This window comes from Mycetomoellerius zeteki, unplaced genomic scaffold, assembly GCF_001594055.1.
Source record: "Mycetomoellerius zeteki isolate Tzet28-1 unplaced genomic scaffold, Tzet1.0 scaffold41, whole genome shotgun sequence".
In the NCBI taxonomy this organism is placed as follows: Eukaryota; Metazoa; Arthropoda; class Insecta; order Hymenoptera; family Formicidae; genus Mycetomoellerius; species Mycetomoellerius zeteki.
The window spans coordinates 179,601-206,572 of NW_017257403.1; the positions used below are offsets into that span (position 1 = coordinate 179,601).

General features: G+C 31.5%; 1 protein-coding gene across 5 annotated transcripts in view; it reads left to right on the forward strand.

The window, feature by feature from the left end:
- Positions 1 to 26,972, forward strand: part of LOC108726330 (glutamate receptor ionotropic, kainate 2) — a 147,010-nt gene that overhangs the window by 13,761 nt on the left and 106,277 nt on the right. For all 5 annotated transcript variants that reach the window (XM_018453828.1, XM_018453830.1, XM_018453829.1 and 2 more), the window contains exon 3: positions 22,962 to 23,123. In XM_018453828.1, coding sequence (XP_018309330.1) covers positions 22,962 to 23,123 — 162 coding nt within the window. The remainder of the gene's footprint in view (positions 1 to 22,961; positions 23,124 to 26,972) is intronic.

Sequence of the window (26,972 nt, forward strand, 5' to 3'; positions counted from 1 at the left end):
ATAAATTAAATATATTTTTTTCTTTTTTCGTGATTTCCTGCGAAACAAAGCAAAAAGGAGCATATGTCTATAGGACTTTTTTTCTTAGTTTTTTACTCCTCTACACGCTCCCGAAGTTTTGCCATTTAATTTGGAAACACCCTGTATAATATATATATATATATTCTACAATTTTACGTAGAAAATTATTTGTGTAAAATTATATATGTACGAGTATAATAACGCACATAATTGACAATGAAAAATTATTTCAAAATTTTCCATTATTTTAAACACGCAAAAAGTATTATTTCAACTTCATAAAAGAACTTTAAAAATTTGTATGAAATATATAATGCAAGGAAAATATTAAATTCTAATATTCTGAAGCTAATAGTTCTGTGGGATGCAAAATCTTGTGATGTAGAGATTTCTTTTTCTCGATCTACACAAAAGTGGTGAATCGAAGAAACGAGTCGCGCACTCGAAATGGATCAGACCACCGCACCGGCGCGAAATACGAGTAAAAAGTGCCGTACGGAAATGCAGGAAATTCACTGGTTAATCGTCCGTATTCATTCTTTCGGTAAATCTTCTAGCTCCCTTTTAAAAGGAACGGCATCGAACCGCGAGGGGGACTTGAAGTCGTTCGTGCATGCCCACCATTCATCTGCTATGCGAGCTTCATCCATGAGGTGATTGAAACATGAAAGAAACTCGCCTTTATATCGCGACTTACGTTCCTACGGTACTTCGAAATCTCACTATTTAATAATCGGCTTATTAAAACGAGGTCTTTGGATGAAGTTTATTCTAAGACATCTTTTTATAATTAGCTGGCATATTACAACCGCTCGCTTTCATTCTCTCAATCTATTAAACGAATAAAATATGGTGAAATATAAAAGATGAAAGTATTTTATAATCACGGAAGCGGAAATGCAAACGCTTGGCATAATATATCTTTCGCGTCTCTTGTATTCTGTATAACGTATGCGTCCACGCATACTTGATTTTGTCCGTTTCATATCCCGTATTCATCAAATCTTTAAAACATTTACGCAACAATATCGTATCAAGGACGTTCCGGGATATCGCGTTTTGTCACGCGAGAAGGATGCCTCGGAAAATCCGGCTTTTCTCGGGCTTCCTCCTTCCTTTCCTTGTCAACGACGAGTGACGAAAGAAGAGAGTGAATAAATGGAACCGAGTAACTTCAACACAAAGGGAACTCCCAACGTTCTTTCTTTCTTTTTGCTTTTCCTCGTCGTAAATCTTGAAAGTCTTGACATTTTTTGTTCTTACTTGTGAACATCTTGCTGGTCCATAATTTCGTCACTTGCTCGATTATTTTACCTCACATAAAGATTTAACTACTTCTCATTTTACGATCAACGGTATAATGAGAAAATCTGTGAGGGGGAAAATCCTCAATAAAACTACGTAAATTGTATTAGTCAACTTCATTTGCGGCTTGTATGAACTTGCTACCCATTCTTTGATTAATTGCGAGATTAAAGTTTTAAACTTTTCTCAAGCATCGATTCTCTGTTTAACATTCAGAATGTAACAGTGAAGTGACAACATTAATTCCTAATTCTTGCATCTTGAACTCATCAAAGTCTAAATTATTGTAAAATATGGATTGAAAAAATATTGGGGCAAAGCTTTCAGTTTTTTATTAAACAATTATTGATTTTACAATAAAAGGACATTAATTAGAAGTATAAAAAATATTATTGATTAATTAGATTTATATACTGAATAAGCGAACAATATAATGTATATTTTACACATACTTTATATTCTTGATGCAACTTAAATGTCTATCTCTTTTTAAATCTATCCTCTTTTCTATTTCTGATTGAATCGCTATACATATCAGCGTTTGCTATCTCCGGTGAAAAGTGAGGTCGGCTACCCCGACTGATTGTACACGCTGTAGGAAATCAGACTACAGTGGTAACGCAATAAAAGATCTGAGAGAGTGGAAGCATATATATTTCGAGAAAGAGAAGGAGAGAAAGGAAACAAATAGGCAAAGAGAAAATAACGCGAGGGAGGCGAGTAAAAGAGTAAGGGGTGAGCAAGCGAAGGGGTAGATACGACTTCGTGGCGCCGACGGATATCAGTATCTCGAGAGCTTTCCCAGATCTTGCAGCTTTTATCTTTGCCTACTCTCTCTTTCTCTCCATCTAGTATCATCGGTATGATATCTCACCGCAACTTAGCAACGCGTTACGTACTCGTTTAGTTTGCATATTTCATCGCAGTTAAGAAAGTTAGGCGTCGAATTAATTGCCGACCGCTTGAATTCGAGCACACAAGAGGAAATCTTTAATGTTCATCCGCCGAATTCTGTTAGTTTGCTGTTATTAGAATAATTTACGCGGAAAGTTTATCGCACATTTATTCTACAATATTGCTATGCCATACAAAACAGATTAAATTCGTATAATACCTCTGTCAAGATACTGTTCAATTTAAAGAATTCATTAAGATTAAACTTGTCAAATATTTGAACATTTTAAAAAGTTCTGTTTTTTAGAAAAATATGGTTAAAAAATAATAAAATGGTAATATGAGCGTAAAATATTTTGGTATATTGAAAATATACATATATTATTTTAGTAAAATGTATGTAGAAAATACTAAAATGTATGTAAAAAGTATCAGAGCTATATTGTGATAAATATTATTTGGTTACATTATAAAATGAAAATTGACATATTGCTGATATTGCAATGATCAATTTTTATATATTGCTTTACTTTACATTATCTAAATTACGTATATTTGACACATTATCAAAACTTCTCACAATCAAATAAATTTCAAGTTTTAATTTATTATTTTACTTTTATTTGTCAAGAAAAGTAAATATATGTAATAAAAATATTACAGTCTCTAACGATGTTTGAAATGTTAAAACTCGGAAATTGTAAATCATAGTTACTCTATTTAGTCGACAATTTTACTTTCCTAAGTCAAATAGTATGAAACTTAATTATATAATATTACATTAAATTCACAGTGGAGGGATCTGAAAAATCATGGAAATCGCTTAGCAAATCGTGAGAGAGTCGCAACGAGTCGTCCATTCCGGGGTAGTACCGAAAACGGTTGTTGGCGTCGTAAACAGAGGAATGCTCTTAATAATTTCACGATAGTTCAGCAAGCGGGAGATTCTCCGCTCCTCCTCGTTCATGTATTTTTCTTGGGATTTTCCCCCGTCTCGATCACCTTTCAATTCTTTCCTCCACTCAGCCTCCGAACCTATACTTTCTATATTCCACAGTTTCTTAAACTCCGAGATTGAAACGCCCGATTCGAATCGCGACGACTGGCTGCAACTTCCGAGACACTCATAACTCATAAGTATTTGCTCTCTCCCCAATTCATCCGTTTTCCTCGCACTCTCCGCTGTTGGTCATCTCCCTTTTTCATCCTGTATGTATCAGGACCAGCAAACACGAACATGTTATTTCAAACTAACCTAAGTTAGTATACTGTTAGTTAAAGATAGATGATGAATGCGCAAACCTGCATTTTGACGTAAAAGGGATCAGTTAAAGGAATGGCGATGTAATCAGACGTTGACTTAGTGCACTAATTCGAGTTTGTTAGGTATATTTACATTTGTAACTGGCGAAACGAGAACATTTCTTCACTTTTTCTCTAAATTATTCGTAACTCTTGAAACTTTCTGAAACAACGCATGTCTGTATTTGCTATTCGCATATTTATACGTCAATAACCTGCCGATGCGCTCTGCAGTTGCAATAATACCGGTTCATTTCGATCGATTTGCGAACTGCTATCAAGTAAAAATTAATCTATGGAACGTCAATAATATTTGTAAGTTTCCGATTGAACGTAATCAAGTAAGTTTCCGTTCGTATTTTCTTTTAATGAACTTCGTTCCAGACATTTGAATTCAATTGCAAGATGATTGTATGATTCTCAGATAGTCACTGGCGAACTTTGTCTTTTAATCGATGAGAAAATTTGAAAGAAAATCGCTTTCGCGCGTTGTTCAATAAGGATGAAGTTTTAATCAGATAATATTAATACTTTTATTATTGAAGCTTACGAAAATATTGAATTTATTTTGTTGTGCGATTTATATTTTATAACATTACACGGAGAGAATTTTCTTTTAAAATTTACTCTGAAAATGGTAGTTGTGATACAATACAATATTTTAAAGATTTTTACCATACACTTCAGTAAAATTAATCAAACTTATTTTATATTTTATTGTAGTTTTATCAATGAATGAGAGATATTTACATTAAAATTCGTCGAAATACAATGTTGTCCCATGACTATCATATTTTCAGGGTAAACTCTAAGAAAAATTCTTTCCGTGTAACGTTTGTAATGTTATAACTCTTGGAAATCTTTATCTTTGCATCAGATGCTTTATGTAATGTTCTATTTCCCTGCTCTTCCTAGATAAGGAAAATAAACTATCGCACGTTGCTGACGATGCCAGACATTTCCATAAACAGGTAGAGAAATCGATAAAGATACGCTAAATTTGTCGCATGCCCATCAGATTTTCTCTAGTTTTATATAACATTTTCACACGTGAACGAGTCGATAGCGACGTTCTATTTTAGATATTATTTTTCAAGTCATGAATTTTATGTCATCGTTTATTACATTTTATATGTAACAGTATATACTTTTTATAAAAAATTTATAAAAAAGTATATATTTACTTGATCATTAACTATCAGTCTCTGAAAAAGATAATCATTAAAGTAGTATCCAATGAAACTTTTTTCTTTATTTTGAAATACAATATTTGCATTTGTATAGCGTATAAAGTGCGCAGTTATGGAATTCAATCGAAAACTCCGAAGCGATTAAATGAAAGAAAAAGCACAATGCTGAAAAAATAAGAGAATAAGAAATAAGAAAATAATGTAATATGAAAAAATAAAAAATAAGAAAATAATAAATAAAAAGAAAATAGTACAATATTAATGATATAAATTATGAGAAAAGGTAGGCAAATTTGCATATAAGTAGATTGCAAAATAGCTTGCGAATGCATCCCCTAAGAATTCGGGAATTGCACGCGCTTTCAGTCTCCCCAAGGTACTAGCCAAACGAAATATTTGTCGATGCGCCAGAGAGTAGCAAAAGGAGAATCTGCAGCCGAAACTCGTTTTTCAGGACATAATCGGGTCAGGAATAAATCGAATCAATAGTACATGCATCTAGAACGATTTTAGAATAGAGATAGTGGCAAAACTAGAACGAAACCTGTGATAAATGCTTTAGATATACATAATCCGGTCAGTTTTGAAATATTTTTTACCATCTTTGTATCTTTTAATCATCTCTAGTTTTTCTTATAATTACATGAACGGAAGATTAAAGGGAATAACGTCGTTATATCATACTGCAGTATTTTTCCTATAAATATTTTTTTTAACTTTATATTTCTGAAATTATGAAAAAGGAATAACAGACATTAATTAATACTTTCTACTTACATATACATACTATACATCACTGTACATACATTGCTATTATTTATTAATATAACAGTGAATTCTGCATGACAAATGTTCTTGCAAATGTCCAGTAGCTGATATGAGCTGTTATATACTTGTGTAGAATCGCCAACTTTTCATAGATTTTTCCGAGTTCGATCGAGATACGCAAACAAATGAATTCTTCTTGGCAGAAAAATAGTTCAGCGAACTGAAGTAATATCCTCTCTGTAACGAGGTTCGTCGCAACCGGAAAGTCAATAATAAAATATTTGACTCTTGGAAACGTCTGGCCTTGACGATGATCTTAACGATATCAAACCATACTTCAGCTCGGCTGAATGTGCAAATTTGTGCTGTGACAGACGTTTTACTTCGTAATATTTTCTTGATTTACCGAATCGGAATAGATCGGGTCAGTTCCCTTGTGTGTTCTTAACCCTCGATTATCTCAACATGAATAGAGTATAAGTTAAGATGCCTTGTCAGATACTGACCTCCCGTCGATCATCCGGTGATGGTCTGACTGATGGATTAGGACCATTAGTGTAATGGATATCTTTTATATATATATTTTTTATGAATACATATATTTATATACATATATATATGTATGTGTATTATATTTTATTTGTGCAGTGTCTTATTTTAAGTAAAAAAGATGCGATTTGAAATCATCATAATTTTTTCGAAAATCGCGTACAAAGCATAATTTTTATCAATTTGCGATTACAAATCGTCTCGATATTCAAATATTTTGAATATCAGAGTGATAGTAAATTTATATTTTTCATTAGTAATTGCATTAATAATTGTAATTAATATGATAAAATCTTTCTTATAAAACCGTTTGTACGTTTATATATTTTTATTTCTATTTATGATGAAGTTGCAATTGCATAGGAGCCAAACGCGTCTGAAATCCTATCTAAAATACAACCTGTCAGCTTATTCTGATCGATCACAGTATTTTCTAATGTATTTAAACGTTATCTTTCCGTGCAGAAAAAGCTGTATTCACGCATTGAATAGTACTTTAATTTTTTACGTGTAGCAGAACTTAAAATTCATTTTCGAAAATTTAGTTGAGAACGCTTCAGTCAGATAAATTGTGGATGAAGTTAAATTCTTTTAAAAAATCCGTGCAAAAATATAATAGATAGACATAAAATCATCATTGATAAAAATACAGATAAATACATTTTAATAAAAATTATTTTAATGCTTTGCAAATTATTTATTATTGCGTATAATATAGCAATAACATTATTATGCATGTATACATGGCATCGTATGTAACAGGAACAGAAACTAGATGTTACGCATAGAGTGGATTTTATCAAAACGTTTTGAGCTACACTGACCGTATTTAGGGAACTAGTTTAACGATAAAGCTTTGTTTTACCCATTCGTCTGCGTTGCAACAAACTGAAAGAAGCAATGATGGAGTGCTGTCGGGGGTGTAATGAGAGCTATACACGAGGGTCATAATGCGATTACACCCGGGGCTTCAGCCAACTACCCCTGAATCCGTTAGATTTCCAGCTAACGCTTCGCGTAGACTAAGTACCTTGTAGTAGCCACTCTAAAGTAGCCACTCTGAAGAATCATTAGTCAAGAAAATTTGTTTGTTTGTATTATATTTATATACATCACAAAAATTGAGACAAATATGAACTTGAACGAGCTAGAAGCTAAAACTTTCTTCAAAAAGCATAACAATATGAGTTACTAAAACAGAATTGGAAGTGAGGCAATCCTTGAAAACAGACAATTTTCTTAATGCCTCCTTTTAACTTTCTTTCTTTCCCATTTGCATTCTACACGGTATACAGGTGGCTTGGAACAGGAAAAAACATGAATCAACATTTCCATTTGAAGGGTAATATTCGTCTTTTAATCAATAAATAATCGTACGTCTACATCATTTACATCTTTTCTTTGACATACTCTGTTGCTTTTAAAATATTAAATAAACGATATTTTAAGTAAACTTTTTAGGATTTCGATGTTAAATAAAACATATGAAGAGACTTTTATCCGTTCAATTTTTTATCTCTTCATGCTCGATTGATTTTGATAGTTCTATAACGATAGTTCTACGAAGTCCAAACTAAACGTTTCTGAGACGAATTACATTTAGATAACACGGGGTATTATAATAAAAGAAACACGAATTTTTATTTCTTCGAAAGATACGTGACAGTTCAAGAAAATGCGACGGAAGCGTGACATTGGATGGCAACATCAAACTGTATCACTGTCCGCACGTAGATCCCACTGTGACTCCCGTTTAAAAGAATACTACGAAATAGTAAATATTTTCCGAGAAAGAAAGACATATCGTTCTTGGTAGATACTGTTGGAACTGTTCCAATTGCCAAGTTCGAACGGTGACTTACGAATGTCTTTTGACTCGGATTATCATTATAGATGAAGGTACATTGCTATTCTATCTTTTACTATATATTTTTTCTTTTCTTTGTTACCGAAACTGGTAGCTCTTTGTTCTATTTCTTAGTGTTGTATATATGTTTTACTGTGGTATTTTATAATTTGTTTTTATTAATGAATTGAATTTATTGGCGTTTAATAAAACCTAGGTGGTTTTATTTGAATGAACGCGGCTAATGACAATATTAATCCTTTGGCGTATAATTGCCGGTGAATGAAGCCGCTTAAATACACTGATAATATCAGATAAACATCCATCATTTTCATACGAAGATGAATCCATTAATATGGAATTGTCTCCATTGTTATTTGAAATAACTTGAGGGCAGGCAATGTCAATAAGACTATTTATGCATCATTAAGCAAAATCACACATATTATTCGGAATTTAATGTACAAATTATTATAATATAAGCAATATTCGAAACGCTTTCTGAAACTTTTCTATCTCTTCTTTATCTCTAGTATTAGACGAATTACATTTTTAGTGAGAACGTATATCGCTTAAGTGTAAAATTTGACATTTTTCTCGGAATGACTTTCGTTGTCGCGAATATGACACATATATTTTTATAAAATTTTCCTGAACGGATGACATAATGCAGCAAATGTGCATATCTCCAAGCAATTTTACACGACATTACGATGATCTCTCAACTTTCACGATTCCATTTTACGTTCTATCTTACAATTAGTCATTTTCTATCAACGTTTATATTATCAAAAATATTCATATAGAAATTGTCTCGAAATTTTTTACTTTTCAATTATAATTGTAAGTGATTTATTAGATAATTATTTAGTAAAACATAATGTATATATCTACATAAACCTAATCGATATTCGCTTCAAAATTTCCTTACCTGTATTTGCGGATACTTTAAATTAACGTATAGATCTTTCTTTAAAGTTAGCATAATTGAATAATCTCTTTATTTTAAAAATCAAAATCTGTGGAATAAGATGTAACTTAAAATTATGTAAGATTGTAAAGAACATTTGTTATAAACAATTTTTCGCAGTTGAAAAAATGTCCACCTACAAATATCGATTAAACATAATTATTTAGTAAAAAAATTATTCAATTTATCATAATAAATTATATACGCTTTGAGTCTTTCGTATTTAGTTTAGTATAAATAAAACTATAGATTCTCTATGGGATTCGTATATACAACTAATTGCTAAATTCTGTCGTCTTGATAAATATACATAAATTGAGCTGCTGGTAAATCAATTTTATTGACGTTCCTCAAATGCTGTTTGCTTCCTCCCAAAGCGTATTAGTCCGAAGACGCGTTATTATCATCCAGGGTTACTTCGCACACATCGTGCATCGACGAAGTTTGCACTTGCGCGCGAGACCGACCACATTAATCCGGTACCAGGCGCATATTGCATTATTCAACACTACATTCGTCCCTCCAGTTCGAAAGTGTGTTGCTGCGTTAGTTTGTCGGCGTGATGCGTTCGATGCCATTGACAATATATAGCTTCTGACTATTGAGTCGCCATCTAAACTACAGAATTATTCATCGAACGCTTGTTTGCGCATTGTTTACCGAAACGATAATCTACAACTGTGTAATACAGGATTTATAAAGTTAAAATATATTTTTTAGTTTATAGATGTCGCGATAATTTTTTTTACATACATCATTGATTAGAGCATATTTAAAAATGACGACATTATTGATAATCGATTAAAGCACCGTGAGACTTATGAGATAAAAAAAAAGTATAAGACACAAGCGTCCTAGATGAGATATTTATTAACTTTCATGAAAGTCTAATCTTTCGTGTGCTAGAATACCGCGCAGCCCGATATTATTCTTTTCATATATGATCGATTAATATTCTTTTTTATTCCTCCTGGAAAGGGATATTGGAAATGCTAATATACGGATAAGAATTGACTTGAGATTATTATAGATGCGTTTTTTATTTTTTTTTTTTGTAATTATGTTAACTTTAACAAGTGATTTTTATGTAAAAAATAAAATAATAATATTGAAACTTATTTATTAAACTTTTTAATTTTCAGTGAGAGATACGATAAATATTTTAAATAATAATGAATATATTTTCAAATGTGTATATCGTGTGTTATCCCGATATCGAATAAATGTTATTACAAGCTAAAATTGGGAGATATAACCTCAAAGACTATGGCAGTGTCATACTTCGATTGTAAACTTCCGTAAAAAAAGACACCTTAATATAGCGTTTGATATACATAATTATTTTTCCTGAAAAAGTCTTTGAAAAACGAGAAATCGATTATCATTCCTCCTCTCAGAGGAACTACCGTTTTATATGGTATGAAAGAAGGAAGGTGGTCTCCCTATAAATGAATTACGGCAATCGGTTGTCGCCATGAAAACCTCGTAGCGGGAACGCCGATTGTCGACCATTAATTCAAATACTTCGCTTTCTGCTTCTCCATTAAACTAGCGATCGACTTTTCCTGCATTTCACTAAATTAACTCGTTGACACTCCGACTTCCTTCCGTTCCTCTTTCTTATAAATTTTTTCTATTAAATCGACGAATGTTTCTAAGATTGGTTTTCATCGTTTTCTTTAAAATTAGCGAAAGTCACAATTTTGCTGAACTTATACAGAAATCATATCTTTAAAATTAACAAAAAAATTACATTCCGGATGATATACAATAATTAATGTTATTATTTTTTTTAATATATAATTAAAACTTTTACTTTTGTAAGGAAAGTCTGTTTTCTTCTTTATATTTGTTAGAATACTTTCTTACTTTTGACTTATCAACGTAGATAGTATCGTTTGAATGTCAACGTTCCAATGTTGAGATTCAATTTATTTAGCTCCACCACAAAGTATCTTTGCAGGCAATTTCTTTTAGGTGTGCGAGCGCGTTCTTGCTATGTACAACAGATTGGAACTTACAAAACCCTGATTCCGTATTCATGGGAAGCATGAGGATTCTCTCAATCTCGACGTGGACTCGGATTTCAGAATAACACTCGCCGGAAGATCTCGAGCTTGTTCGACGTGCAACCATGAGACCGTCGATAGAATTCGGAAGATACACCGTCGCGGTTATTGGAATACTATTGGAAATTGTCTTGCAAATGCTGCAATATTATTACTTTAATATTGTTCTAGAAATGTGTCGTGATAAAGACAGAGAATTTGAGCTGCATTATGGTTTTCTTATCGCTGTAAAACGTTATACGATATAATTTATGAGAAATGGAACTGTAGTAATTCTATTGAATGTTCTATTTCCAAGTAGATATGGCAGTCGTTTAAGCTCTTCCTTTGTTATCTAATAGCTCGATCACAAACTAAGTTCTCGCTAAATTTCATACAACTATATATATAACTTCTATAATACGTATTGGCGCAGCGATCCAACTAGAACACAACAATTATTATTGAAACAAAATTATGTTTTTAATTTATTATTAGACCTTTGGTGCTACTCTATAGATATGACATGCCTGATTTTGTCTAATGCTTTTGAATTGTCACATTGCTTTTAACTTTGTTATTAATAAAAATGCATACATTTGCTTGATATATACCACTGTGTTTCTTTGTTTAGTATTTTGATAAAAAAATTTATTTACATGCAATGTGTTTATTTTTATGAAAGTTACAATAAATCGAATTGAATTGACTATTGCCGTACCTAAGAGTATTGTTCCCATAGTATATCTCTCACTGAAAATTAATTAAATTTATAAACTATTTAATATAATAATATTTTTAATTAAATATCCAAACTGTGTTTTGAATTTTGAATTATTTATTATATAATATTTAGTATATATGTGAATGTCTAACAAAATGAATGTGAAATTAGAGAATTTTGTTAGATTTATTTTAAAACTAAGAAAAAACAACTTTATTAAATAATTTTACATATTTAAAATTATTTAAAATTTAATTATTTGAATTACATTGAAAAAAATGCATGTAACTTTACATGGAAATTACATGTTCATGATTGGAAAATTGCCTAAATATGATTGGAAATTTACAATTTCCATTAAATTTCCAAGCATATTTATGTAATTTAGATAATTTTCCAGTCATATACATGTAATTTCCATGTAAAATTACATGCCTTTTTTTCAGTATATATTCTTGTTTTTAATAAGTTAATATTAAATATTATGCGATGCACAACGACGTCAGAGGAGAAACTCTGACGTCGGTTTTCAGAAATAGATCGGAGTATAATATTAACGAAAAATACCAAAGAGGAAATTTTACGCCGGATCGTCAATCGGGATCTATTCCAATTTGCGTAAATGTTCGAAATTCGGTATGTTCTACGGTATGTCTTTGCGTGTAGTCTAATCGATCACGCCAGAAATTGCATTAGTGAAACAACGCCTCTCAAAGTGTGGTTCTGCGGATTACCGCAAGCCCATGCGGAAGCTCCACTACGAGTGAATCGTCAGACACGACCATCAACAGCATAATTCGCGAATAACTACATCTCGTTAATGTTTCTTTCATGTTCTGTATTCTGTTTGCTCAAACGATTCTATGCCCTCGGTGTTTATCAAACTTGTAAGCCATTAAATTGCAGCAACAATTACTTCAATTAATTTGTGTTCGTAATTTACATTAAACATTATATTTAATTACATATTTACAAAGCTGCACATAAAAAATATTTGTAACACGTAAATAATTTGCCTGTTTTTCTTCGTAACGAAATAAATAGAATGCTAAATGAATGTAGCTACTCATGGATAAATTCAATAAATTGAATCGTATTTTTCTTGCTATATCTTTATAAATAAAATAATTGGATTTCATTTAGGTTAAAAATTTATTACAGAAATGATCGAACCTGTGGAAACAAATTTCAGGGTTGTCCTAAACAACAAACTCGAGCGTCGCAAAAACAGATCGTGCATTTAATGGCGCACCAGCGTTGTTAAATTCGCTCACACCCGATTTTCTCGTGTGCGTGACGGAGTGGCTGCTGCTGCAAACGCACTTTGACTCGAAACTGCGCGGCATACTAACGAGACCAATTTCAAGTAGCACGTACACCGATGACTATGCGACCCCCATGTGCGCATCAGTATGTAAGGGGCCCCTGCCACGTTCTTCCGGAATCGAGGGGTGGGTTCCCGCTAATGAGAGACATTAGTTTAATAACTCGTTAGTGGAGAATTAGAGGTGGTACCTCGAGTGTGTACCGCGCGGTAAATCCCTATCTATCAACACCAACGCAGTTTTAATCGGCTTTCATGCCAGTACAAGTAATTAATGAACACGCGATGACATCATTAGTATACTCATACACAAATGAAACGGGTCAGTGCACTATTAAATTCATAATGTTAAATTATACCCAATTTATTTCTAATTATTTCTATAGATCGTTATTGCTACCCAATACGTCATTAATTTAACAATGGAGTTAAACAATTTAAGTAAAAAAACGTATTACTTGATTTAAATTTATTTATATATTTATAAATTTTAATTTATTATTTATTAAGTGCATAACGTCAATATACTGTTTACTTCGAAACTCAAGCAATTCAATTACAGGAATGAATTGACTTACATTTTAACATACATGTAAAAAATAATAAAATGTTATTTAATTCAAGGGATTGAGTTACTATTGCTTCTCTAATATCTAATAGTGTGCATAATGTTACGTTTTTGTGAATGAATATAAATATCGTGTTCTACAAGTTCTGTTTATTTTATCATTACTTTTTTTATTCCCAGAGAATGCTCATCGTTAATGGAGTGTACTATTTATTAGTTTAATATCTTGTTTTTGTATGGTGAGCATTTTACGTCCAATTTGTTACCTAAATTAAAATTGATTGTAAAAGGGGTAATATTTGGAATTAAATGCTAAATTTATTTTTGAAATAGGATTTTATAGAGATTGATGAGTTTGTTTACGTTTTATCCTAATTATTACTCGAGGAAAAAGAATTTATAGATTATTAATGTCGTATGTATAGATCTATTTGAGATATACCATTAATGATTACGATTCCAAACCGTAGCGGTTCCTGGATAAACCATGATCTCGGTCGCAAACTAGGCGTATGAACTTCGCGCGACGCCAAAGGAAATCCGCTCCAGAAACCACTTGGCAGTAACTCACACGTTACGGTTTCAATCGCATCAAATTAGGGTTACGTAATTCGTCCAAAAGAACCGATTTTGACGGTATAAGCTGTTTCTAGATCCATTTTCAAATTTGTCTTATCTTTTAATTTCTACAATACATTTTTATCTATCATCATGTGCAATCATGTGTAAGTTAATATTATTAAAATATATTAATTATTAATCTGTATATTATTACCTATTAAAGTCAGATTAATTGTCTGTTAAAATTGTATTTTTATTACATTACATAAAATTTATGGAAATTGCGATACTGGAATAGATCAAATATGAACAAAGCTTTTTTTGTGTGACTACAAATCAACGTTGATAGTATTATAACGTATTTATACTGAGTGACAGGTAAGAGTATCTGGTCATGTCCTACATAGTTCTAACCTCGCAGTTGTTTCTGTAATCATTGTTACGATGTTCGAACAAATAGAAAGAGAAATAAGTGTCATTGCACACTTCAATACTCTTTAAAACTTTTAAAGTGAATCTCACTCTAAAGAGTGAAATCTCTCTTAAAGAGTAAGCGTAGGTCTAATTGGAAATTGAACCACTTTTTTTCAAGAGTAGCTCAATTTTAACTATTTAAAGTGACATTCCACTTCAAAAAATTTAAAGAATAGCATTTCTTCTCCCGAACTGTACATGCAGTTTACATAAAATTTTGATGACTTTAACATTTTCGTTCGCAAGAAATCGATCAATAAACTTGAACGTGTTGCGTAACGACACACTCAGTATTATTTATTCAAATATTGCAACATCGATTATAGAAATAATTGCTGCGAGGTTGCAACTGTGTAGGACGTGTGCAAATACTTCCATCTGTCATTCGGTGTAAACTCGTTGATATGTATTCACACAAAAAGAGCTTTGTTCATATTTGAACCACCCTCGTGTATTATATAATAATTTTTGAACTTATACATTATAATTAATGGGCAATAATATTAGAGTGAATAGTAATAAAGAATTCCGTTCGAACATTTCTTTCCATTTTGTCGATAATTCTCGTTTGTTGCTTTATAGCACATAATTATTATTATTAATTATTAAGTTCCGCGAAGTTTTTGCTTTACCCTTGATCGCAGTAATCCCCGATTTGCCGAAGTTTCCGAAAGAGTTCTCGCAGCTTGTATAATCCGTCGGTCAAATGGAAAAGTTACGAGAAAAAAGTTTCACTTCACTTTTCGAGGACTATGCCCCTGATCTGTGCTCATCTTCTTATCTCGTCACCCTCCTTTTACTACTTTCTCGTTCCGATTTCCCGAATCCACTGCGAATCGTTTCTCAATTTGACTTCGTCTCCGAAGTTTTTGCATTTCTGTTTCAGAAGAGAGTGACGCGCTTGCGAAGAGTGATTTTTAAAATGCTTGAAAAGATCGCGGCATCGTTTCTCGCATCTTTTTTTTTTGTAAATCATCTCTTCATCAGCCGCTGCCTTATTCCAACCCCTTCCCATCGTCCATGCCTTAGTCTTATCTAGATAGGAGAGTCGTTTCGCCCGATGAAATTCGAGTCTCGTCCAGAGAGGAAACCCGACGACGACGAAAGCTGTCTCTCTTTTTCTCTCGGCGTGGAAGGACAAAGAACGTAGGGCAATCGAAATTGAAGCTAGCAATGCTGATGAAGCTGAGGTTGAAGCTAATAAAAATGTTATACCCCTACAGCGGTTGAAAACAATCTCTGAATACAGAAACGTTACGTGCGATGTCACATTAAATTATTATTGTGCTGTTACTTACATGTATGTATATTATATTATACTTTCAACGTTTCTCTGTATCAGAGAGCTTGATACAATTATATTAAAATAGTCTGCTTTCTTCTTAATAACCGCGATATTATTGTATATTATAACCGGTATGAACCTGGCGCCCAACTTTATCAAAATTAATAAAATTACGAAATTTTTATTATTATAATTTTCATGTGAAATATACGTTCTATTCTATTTTACAAGAAGAAATCTTCTATATTTCGGGAATAATATTATATATAGAAAAATGATCATGTGAGGACGGACGGAAGAAAAAAGATTGAATTTATCTTATGAGCTAAAAGCAAAGTTTCATCCATATGACCAACTGATAAAAGTAGCCGAACAACTGCTTATCGACGAGTATAAAGAGAAAAGAAATTGCAAGTTGAATACCATACAAATAGATCTTACTATTCTGTAAACTTAATATTTATGTCAAATATTCTATTATTGTTTCTTCAAATCAATATATAAAGAAGTAATAAATAATATAATTAACAGTGTAACTATAGATAAAAGATAATAGATAGAATATTTTCTCTCGTATTTTCTTTCTTACGGCGAATTATTTATTAATTGAAATTATTACCTCTATTATTATTTTCAGAGTAAACAAAGCATCAACAATATTGAATATTTTATTACTTTCACATATTTGCATATTACTTTCTACACTCTATAGAATTGAGAAGAACACCCACTATCGTAGACGGTATTGCGGCGCTTTTCACGCAATGTTTTACGACTTGAGATACAAGAGTGAACGAATGAACGTAAACACGCGTTATTCATTCGCGTAGAATGAGATGAACCCGCCATATAATACAAGAAATATCGGCATCACCAAAAAAGTATTACTTTCTATGCGCCGGCGGAGCATACCGACGTATTATCGAGCACCACTCCGCAGCGCGGCATTTAAAAACACTTCCGTGCGATTCTGTCCGTATTCTTTCACTCGCACGGCGCGGTAGAGTTCTAAAGTGAATTTAAACTAGCGACCCAACCGAGCGCCGTTTTTATTAGCCGCAATTCACTGAGAATAAACACGATGAATTTCTGGATATCCCGACGCTTTTCGCCTTCGTTGTATAACTTTACAGCATCCGAGTTGCTTTTCTATAGACGCGTAATCGCGCTAACTTCCGACGCTCGTTAATCGACCGACGATAAAAGCAGCTTAATTGATTAATTGCTTGAGCCAGTTTCTTTTCAAACAAACCGTACAAATATATAAAAATGCATGGAAACACAACTGAGATTCTGCTATTAGTCTTATATACCTGATTTGTGCACTCTTGTTTTAGTTTGACTGACTCTTCGAGTGGAATTCTTAACTTCTCGAGTTTAGACTTTGTACTAATTACTTGTCCGATCAAGTACCTTTTCGTGATCCCTAGGGATACGCGTTTGATCAGAGTTGTACGACTAAAGTTTAACCGGAGAAACCTTAATAGTTGTGCGAGCTGTGTCAAATCGTATTTTCAGCACGCGGGTGTAACTACGACGCGGGTAAATTTCTTGTTCCAAACTTTCTACAATTGCTCATCTTCTTCCTTTAATCTCACGCACGCTCGTAATCACAAGGTGTTATAACGAGCAGCCTTCGAGTTCCTCGTTAGTAGCATCACTGTGTTGCCGTTGTTGAAATATCATATTGGAGACTCAAAAGAGAAGCTGAGGAAAGTTAGAGATAGTATCTATATACGTATAATATGATCATACACAGGGTGTCCCATTTTAAATAATGCATTAAGATTTCTCGAAAAGTGGTAGATACGGAAAAATGTTTCAAACAAAAGTTGTATGGTTCGAAGAGGGACATAAGAAGATCATTGATTTGACCTTGGGTGGCGTCGCCAAGATCAGATCAAGGTCACGTCGATTTTTTTAAATGGAACCCCTTATTTTTCATTACATTTTCTTATAACTTATCTCGAAAACTTTTCAAAACACTATGATAAAATATTATCGTTATAATGTATAATATATACAAAAGAAATCGCATGGGTCGTATTATATATTACACGTCGTAAAACGATTATAGTGCAAATAGGTAAAAATTAATTATATAATGTATCAGTCGCTCTATCTTCTTTTTTTCCGTTTTCATGTCCACGTTCTGCGTCTTTGTCTCTTATAAAATAAAACCGGAGAATTGGAACTGTCGAGGTTCCTGGAGATTGTTTGGTCGTCGCACCGTATTGCCAATATTCAACAGAAAATGTTCGTATTGTTTTGTTTCTGAGAAAACGTATAGGTATCGTATTAAACTTTATGTATTCAACTCGCGCTTTCTAATGGAAATCTGTTGCGATTTACGAGGAATTAGCGATATTAACTTGCCATATCCTCCGTAAATCTGCCACAGATCCCACGAGATTGACCAAGACCAACATGCGAATTGGTCATGGTTATATACATGTACAAACGAATGTATACAAACGTCAAGCAGCAGATATAACTCAATGCTAATGATGCTAATTAGAGGTAAACTCAAAACAGAGAGATAACCGCGCAAACAGATTATTGTTGCTAAGTAATAAATATATTATACATCTTTTTCGTTGCTTTAATATTGCTGTTATTTTCTTCAAAATAACTAAATAAAAATATCATAGTTTAGAAAATCGTTTAGACAATGCGCTTTGATGATATATAATGCATTCAAGCTGATATTTTTTCTCGGTTCTCTCATCGTAACAAGCCTTGAATATCACGGTGACGTCACGCCACTAAAGCGTTTCGTTGAGCATCAAGCTGTTCCAATGGTAATCTCCGGCTTTTTTTCAAAAATGCTTTCCAGGGATTTAAGGATGGTGAAGAGATTCTTTGGAACATAATACTTTGAAAATTATGGCTAAAATGATTCAGAGAAATTCGTTCGGAAGTATGTGACTCAAGCCTAAAAGATACATTTTTCCCGTAAATCGTACACAAACATTCCATAACGGCCTATCTATCTATATGTTTTATTTTTCGTGTCTATAATTTTTATACATTTCTATTGACACATTTATTATATTTTATGAGTAAACTATTTTATTTTTAAAAATATAGACTTAATTAAGAATATAAGTCGCCATTTTATTATCAATAATTTTTTATGTTTTTATATGCATTCGTAATTGAGTATCTTTTACAAACAATATCTGATAAATGAAATAATTATCTGTTAGTACTACCACTTATGTAAAAATTATTCTCACTGTTTGTATTTTAATTGAAACAAGCGAACGGAATAAAAAACAATAGCGAACATACCTAGAGATTTTTAGGGATTACCTATTCCTTATTTAAACACAGCTAATGGTTGAGCGTAGCCCGTAGTCGATGAGATAAGAAAATACCGAAAGAAGTCGTCGAGCATTTCTGGGAGGATCAGAGTACTTAACGTGTTACGGTGAAAACGGAGAAACGAAAAAAGAACAGCAGAGAGCTACAGTGGCGGATAACACTGTGGGATGAGAGATGGAAGGCGGCTAATGCGCATTCACTCTGTTACAGATAAATGGATTAGTTAGTTACGATGCGAAACGAAAAGTAAAAGAGCGCGTCGGACTGAGAAAATACCATCAGGAAGGGTTAAGATCTGATGAAAAACGGGGAACAAGGAGGACCAACGATTTGGCGGGATGTAAATACTAAAGGGAACTCATTACCGCTTACGATGTATTTCATTCATCCTATTGCTCAATTGAACACCATCTTCCTTTATCTTTGGATAAAATTAACTTTAACATTTTTCACGTCTAATTTAATGAAAAAGAAATATATTTAGGAATGAATAAGACATAATATTTTTGTGATTTATCACATGATATAGCTAGTTGAAGCAATTAATATATTTAATATATGTATCTAATTCAGTTTTTAAACAGAAGAATGCATATACACATAAGTGGCGCTTTTAGCCTTATAAAATCTTGAATCTTATTTTTATGTATTTTGATTATAATAACATTGCAATAATATTTATTAAATTAATAAATTACTAATATATTCGATATGTAAATTACTAATATATTTGATATGTCTAAATGTTAATTAATGTTTACATTAATTATATTATACAATATATTCATTATATATTCTGTACTATTATATTAATTTATTATGTTACAATTAATTATGTTATAACATATTCAATTGCGAACACAGAGTAAACAACACGAACGATATTATTACATATTAGAATAGTGATAACACTGATAACTTCTTCTCATTTCTTGCACCATAGTCTGATATACACTCAGTGCCATACTATAATATGCGACTGTAGAAGGCACGCTGTTTAGAATAAATATTATTATATGTTTTTAATATTTTTTGATGTTAAGAAGAGAGAGAAAGAGAATATGGCAACTGTGAATACTTGAAGGAAAAGTTCAATAAAACTGACAATTATTTATCAATTATAGAAATCTTTATTCAAAAATTATTTAACTTTAAACTGTAATAATTGACACTCATGTATCAATATAAATTATAATTTTAAACAAAAAACAAAATCCGTTTGGCATTGCCCCTCCATATAACAAGTTTTTGAACGGCAAGGATCTTTTTTGTTTAAAATTATAATTTATATTGATAATACATGAATATTAATTATTATTTTGAAGCCAAATAACTGCAGTATCTTTTGGCAAAGATACTTCTAATTAATAAAAAAATCGTCTACTTTTTATTAAACTCTTTTTTAGTTGTGTTTGCAGTTTTTCTTTCCTATACATATTAAATATGATATGTAAATTATTGATACGTTAGTCTTGTATTACTGATATATTGTTTCATTATGAACCAAAGTATTATCTAATTAAATTAAATATTGTACACGGGCGTGAATGGACAGTACGCGATAGTAGTCAGTCCGCGACTTTTGGACTTTCATCAGAAACGGCCATTCGTCAAGTCATGTTAATTGGCAATGTTAGTCATCGCTTTTTACTGTCGCTTGCCATCAACCATAAAATCGCCCTTGGTACTAGGTCAGGAATGTGTCCTGCCGTTTTTTTATCGTACCAAAGGACGCTCGTTAATTTTCGTAAACGACCCGGGGCACTTTGCGATGAGAGTCTGAATACCGAAAGAGAGAAGATTAATCCTCTTCAATGTCCAACATCCTTAAGTATTCTTTTCCCTCAAAGAACGAGCTAGTTGTCAATAACGAAGACGATGTGTGTTCAGACTTAGTCTCTACGGTTATTCGATGGATTGAAAGTATATTCGTGAGACTTTCAGAAACGTGACATCTTTGAAAAATTCCTCAGAAGCGACCTTTGAGACACTATTGATAGCCTGGCGGCTATGTAATCGGTCCTATGAATAGGTGTTATTAAAATGCATTCTCCATTCAAGAACACGTCGCTGGCGTGCGTATCGTACGAAGATAGTGATTCTTAACGTAGGCATATTTTTTAAATCGCAACACCTCATTTTGTTTTTGCATTTAATATCAGATCGATGATTAACGATGAACTTTTTGCTCGTTTGTTTGTAATGTGCTGTAAATTCAGTATTTTGCTTCAGTATTTTGTCAAAATTTCATACATTTTTAACAACAATATATGACATTAGACCGATATGTGAATTCACTAAGTAAGGAAAATGTCTTAGGCCCGTTTCTATCAATATAGTTTAATTTTAATCTTAGTTTAACTAACTCTTCATCTTTTTCCAGTTCTGAGAATTAGAAAAAGATAAAGAATAAGTTGAACTAAAATTAAAGTTAATCTACATTGGTAGAAACGGGCCTTATTCCGTTTGAGCTGGATTTTAGTACTTAATAATGGTGTTTTTTTTCTTTATTATATCCAATTCTCTGTAAACTGCGCATCGAAATAATTTTCTCTCAAACCGTCTTGAAAGGCAATCTTAAAAATTGGATAGTAATATTATAAATCAAATTTCAAGCACAATTTAATGATATTTTTACTAATGAACGTTAAAAAATTATAAATAATTTATTACAAAAAATATCGCAATAAATGCTAATATATGTATATGTAGATACATATACATGCTAATAGATAATAATATGTTAATATATTTTATTATGTGTTTTCGTACATTGCTCTTATATATTAATAAAGATATATATACTTTGTTTCAACAAATATTAATTCCATTAGAATCATAATTATGTATACAATATTATTGATATATACACGGAAAGAATTTTTTCTTAGAGTTTACCCTGAAAATATGATAGTTGTGGGACAAATGTATTTTCAAAAATTTTAATATAAATCTCTCTTATTCATTAATAAAACTACAATAAAGTATAAAATAAGTTTAATTAATTTTACTGAAATGCATGATAAAAATCTTTAAAATATTGTATTGTACCATAACTACCATATTTTCGGGGTAAATTTTAAAACAAAACTCTCTCCGTGTAGACACAATGTATACATGGATAGAATGCATACATGCATGCAATGTATGTTACATTATCGAGCGAATATTAGAGATATATAGCATGTAATGTACATATTATGCACGTAATTATACCTATATGTATATGATATGCTTGACGTAGGCGTTATTCCACGAACCATTTGATCCTGCAATATTAATCAACGGTTAGTTGATTACACGTTGAACTTAGCGAATCAGATCAATTTTTTTTAATAAGAATTAACAATATGTGATTGTATGGTAGAATTAAAAAAAAGTACAATTTAATTAACAATATTTCTAACGATAAATTTTTCTTATCATTAATTACAATTGTTACAAATAATTGATATTGAATTATCTTTTTTATACTTGCGATTATAGTAACATTGAATAGATTTAACGTTTTAATTGAATTTGAGACGCTTGATATTACATTAGATTTGTTAAAGTCGATTGACAATTAATATGTACAATAATATAGATGGCATTAGAGAAATTATTCAATATTCAAACCGAATAAGCGCACTTATAGTATTAAAATGTGCATAATCTCTGTTATATGAGGTTCAGTCTCGCTCGAAGCTTGCAGTTTATTAGCATAGATGGACGAACTTTGATCGTTTGAGAGTATTATCACTATGGAACGGAATGGTGTTCCACTTTAAGGATTAAAGCGATCACAGTCGTGCTTACTTTCCAGGTGCTATATTCACTCATGACCAAAAGGATAGCAGCACGGAGCTGGCCTTCAAGTACGCCGTTTACAAGATCAACAAGGACAAAATTATATTGCCGAAGACCACGTTGGAATACGATATTCAATACGTGCCAAAAGATGATTCCTTCCACGCATCGAAAAAGGGTAAATATTATAATTGCGTATTTTGCATGCTTAATAAATTTCGTATTTTCTATATACGTTTTACTTTTACTGAACCATGTAATGTCATATTATTTTATTTGCATCTCCGTAATCTACGTCAGCGTAAGAAATAGTAATTTGAACTAAAACTTACGGCACAGAAAATTCTCCGATTTAATGAAACGACGCTGCATTACTACGCGTCTCCGTAAGAAATTTCACTGAAGTTAAAAAACATCTCACGCTCGTTAATCTCATGGTTTCCTACATGTCAAAAATGATTTATTCCTAAAAGCTCGCTCAGTTTTCACACAGTTCCACGCAAGCTGTAAAATGTTTAAATGCTACATGGCTCGTTTCTCTAACATAGGTTTAAAATATTAATTTATTTTAGTTTTGAGAATACTGTAATTGTAGCGTGCTTTTACTAAAGTATTTTTTGTAATAGAGTAATAAATGTAAGTAATACTTACATCGAAATATGATTGTTTTCAAAGTGACAAGTACGGTTAATTAATTATGCACAATAAAGAACATTTTGTATTTGTGTTAAAACCGGTCCATTCAAGCCTTTGTTAAAATTTTGTGTTAAATTTTTAACATATTCGCATATCCAAAATGTTAATTTAACATAATGTGACTGTGTTATTTGAATATTTTGCGTTATAAATTGATATTCAACATTTCTTAGTATCAAAATAACAAAATTTATAAATAAATCAACAAATAATATAAAAATAATGTATTTCATTTCAAATTTTAAAATAAATTTTAAAATAAATAAATAAAAAAACGTTAATTGGACATAAATATTAATCAGAAAGTATTGGATCATAAATATTAATTTTATAGAAAAAATTGTGTTTTTATAGTTTGCTTATAAATTGCATCAGTCAGATTCTTTGTGTTAATTTTTTTATATAATATTTGTGTTACTTTTTAACTTATCTTGTATCGAATTAACAAAAATTTAAATGAACCATTTGATATATATGCGAAATATGTTTTTAATACAAATTTTTAACTGTGTATCTTTCACATAAATACTAATCTAAGCGAAAACGTTTGTAAGGGACATAGCGTTATCTACATTAAATTAAGGCAAAGAGGCTTGGTTTATCGAGCAAAATTATGGTACTTATTGTTAGATAGAGAACACTCTGAGGTATCTTGAATATTCTGAGAGTCCTTTTAGTCGACACTATACGCGACGTAAGGTGTTACCGTAAGCAAAATTTATCGTGTTGACGGCATGTATAAACCAGCCAAGAATAACTGGCTTGCTTGCCTCTCGTCGTTATTAAAGCAGCATACACATTATTATCCGTCTCGCGTCTGTTGCTATCGGATACTCACCATAAAGACCATTGTCTCGCTTCGTGATACCCTTAAAAACGTACTTGTCTCTTGTCTCTGATGTACCGGGATGATTTAAGAGACAAGATCAATTTTATCTGTAAGATACGTCTCGTGGAAATTTTTCGATTTGATTCTGACAACCGACTACTTTTCCATATAGAAATTGTGAAGTCTTTATTTATAATTTTTGTTATTTTAAAAAGAGAAATCAAGTCTATAAGTGAAATAACATTTCCCTTATATATAGATTAGAAAAATATTTTTATAATATTTATAAATATTTAATGCTTATATTTTAAAAAATCAAATGTACAGAACTCATTTTTGACGTAGTTGCATTAATATTATAAAATAAAACTTCTGTTTACTCTTTTTATAAAAATGTTCGAAAATAGTTTGATTTTGGAATCTACGACAAAATTCAATGTAGCTTTAAGTGATTCGTTAAAATTAGATTATTTTTACAGCACGAATTAGAATCCTGAAATCAATTGAGTAAATTTGCCGATTCATTCTATTTGATAAACATTCTGTCATGTTTTTCTAATTTTCTGCACTAATATAGCAGATTGTTTTATTTTTTATATTATATTACGTAAAACGTTAATCGAGCGACTGTTATTTGTCCAAGCAGCGACACATGTTATGTGCGTTGTACAAATATTAAGTACGCAAGTGTGATTAGCGTTCTAAACTTTTATCACTGGTGCAAGAAAATAGCCAACAAATTGCCCTCATTATTTCCATTCTCCGTAAATTGCAAAGCCGCTGTGAAGCAGTGAACGCTTTATAACACATGAAATTATGTAGACTGCAAGATCGATGGAAAGGACTTGTCTCCAATATCTCACTGCAAAATATATATCTTTTGATATAATATCACATTCTTTATTCCTCTAAAACTTTAAATATCGAAAGTTACTATACGGATAAATTATACAATATTACAATTATAATACATAGTTTATTTTAATTATAATACATTAATTATAATACATAAAAAATTTTTTAAACAAAAGTTGTACGGTTTCAAGAGTACTTAAAAAAAAAATTTAAAAAATTTTTTTGTTTAACAATTGTGAACAAAAAAATTTTTTAATTTTTTTTTTCTTTATAACATTGAAGTACTCTTGAAACCGTACAACTTTTGTTTAAAAAATTTGTTTCCATCTTTTATACTTCCGACGGTATTCGGCTCAAAATAGAAATACCATTTTTTTTTTCAAAGGGGTGTTTCACTTTTTAAACATGAATTAGCGCACATATAAAAAAATACGTGTCGCGCTTACATTTTTGTATTTTACAACATATTTCATGGAGAATCAAATCGGTTCCGGACAGTTGTGAAACTTCCCTTGTAAGTTGATAATTAGATGTGCAGTCGATAATTTTCTCATAGGGTAAAAAGCTGGTTCAACGGCTCTGATTCATCCTGTATATACTTTCAACTTTATATGATAAACTTTCGTCGATAGCATCGGCTAATCCGTGTCTCGGAATTGCCATGTGGATCAAACATATGCAGTAGGGTAAACTCAGATAAGATGGCGATACGGGGAAGATGGCCATAGGCTTTTAGAATGACTACAAAAATGCTCTATTTAACAATTATTGAAAAAATTACAGCCTATAGCTATCTTTTCCGTGGCCATAATACCTTAGTTTACCCTATTGTCATCTACTGAGGAAACTACTTCGAAACCAGTCTGTGTCATAACTCGCTATAGTATGCTAGTATGCTACAGTATGTGCTTGTTGAAAGTTTTTTCCAGTGACTTTTAATGGATCCATTTGTTCGTGCACAATACGAAATTATAGTTGAATTTTCTATTTTGAATTACACGCCTTGATTGCTCAATTTTCTGTTACGTACATGACGTTAAAATCGTTATAGAAATAAATTTTGTTTCATTTAACCTTATTGTTCAGATTTACAAAATATAACGACAATATAGTAATAGAGGAAAGTCGCCGATAATAACATAGGTTCTAAAAGAAACACTTCTTTATTTTTCACAAACTAAACATTCTACTCTATTAATGATAAAATCATGATTTGTTTAGATGATCAAAAAAGAAAAAACTCATAATTCATTTATGGCTTGTTTCTATGTAAAATCAGATAAAAACGAATTTTACAAATAAAATTCTTACGATTTTCTTTTGTTAATTGCGTAATTTAAATAATAGCGAATATATTATTGATAATATTAAATCGTTTTACGTAGTTATAGTTTTTTAAAATTGTTTTATATTTTCTTTCTCTTATTTTTTTCATAGTACGGTTTTAAACATAAAATTGAAGTGCAGCGTAAACCGACACACTTGTCTGTAAGACAGACCATAAGCTAACTTAATCTTTATATACTGTCGCGTTATTGTGTCAAATAGCCCTGTTGGGGCTGAAGGTATTCCTGTATTTACGGGAAACCTCTAAGAAAAATTGTTATATTACGTGTTTATGTCTTGCGAAATAGTCTAAAGTATGCA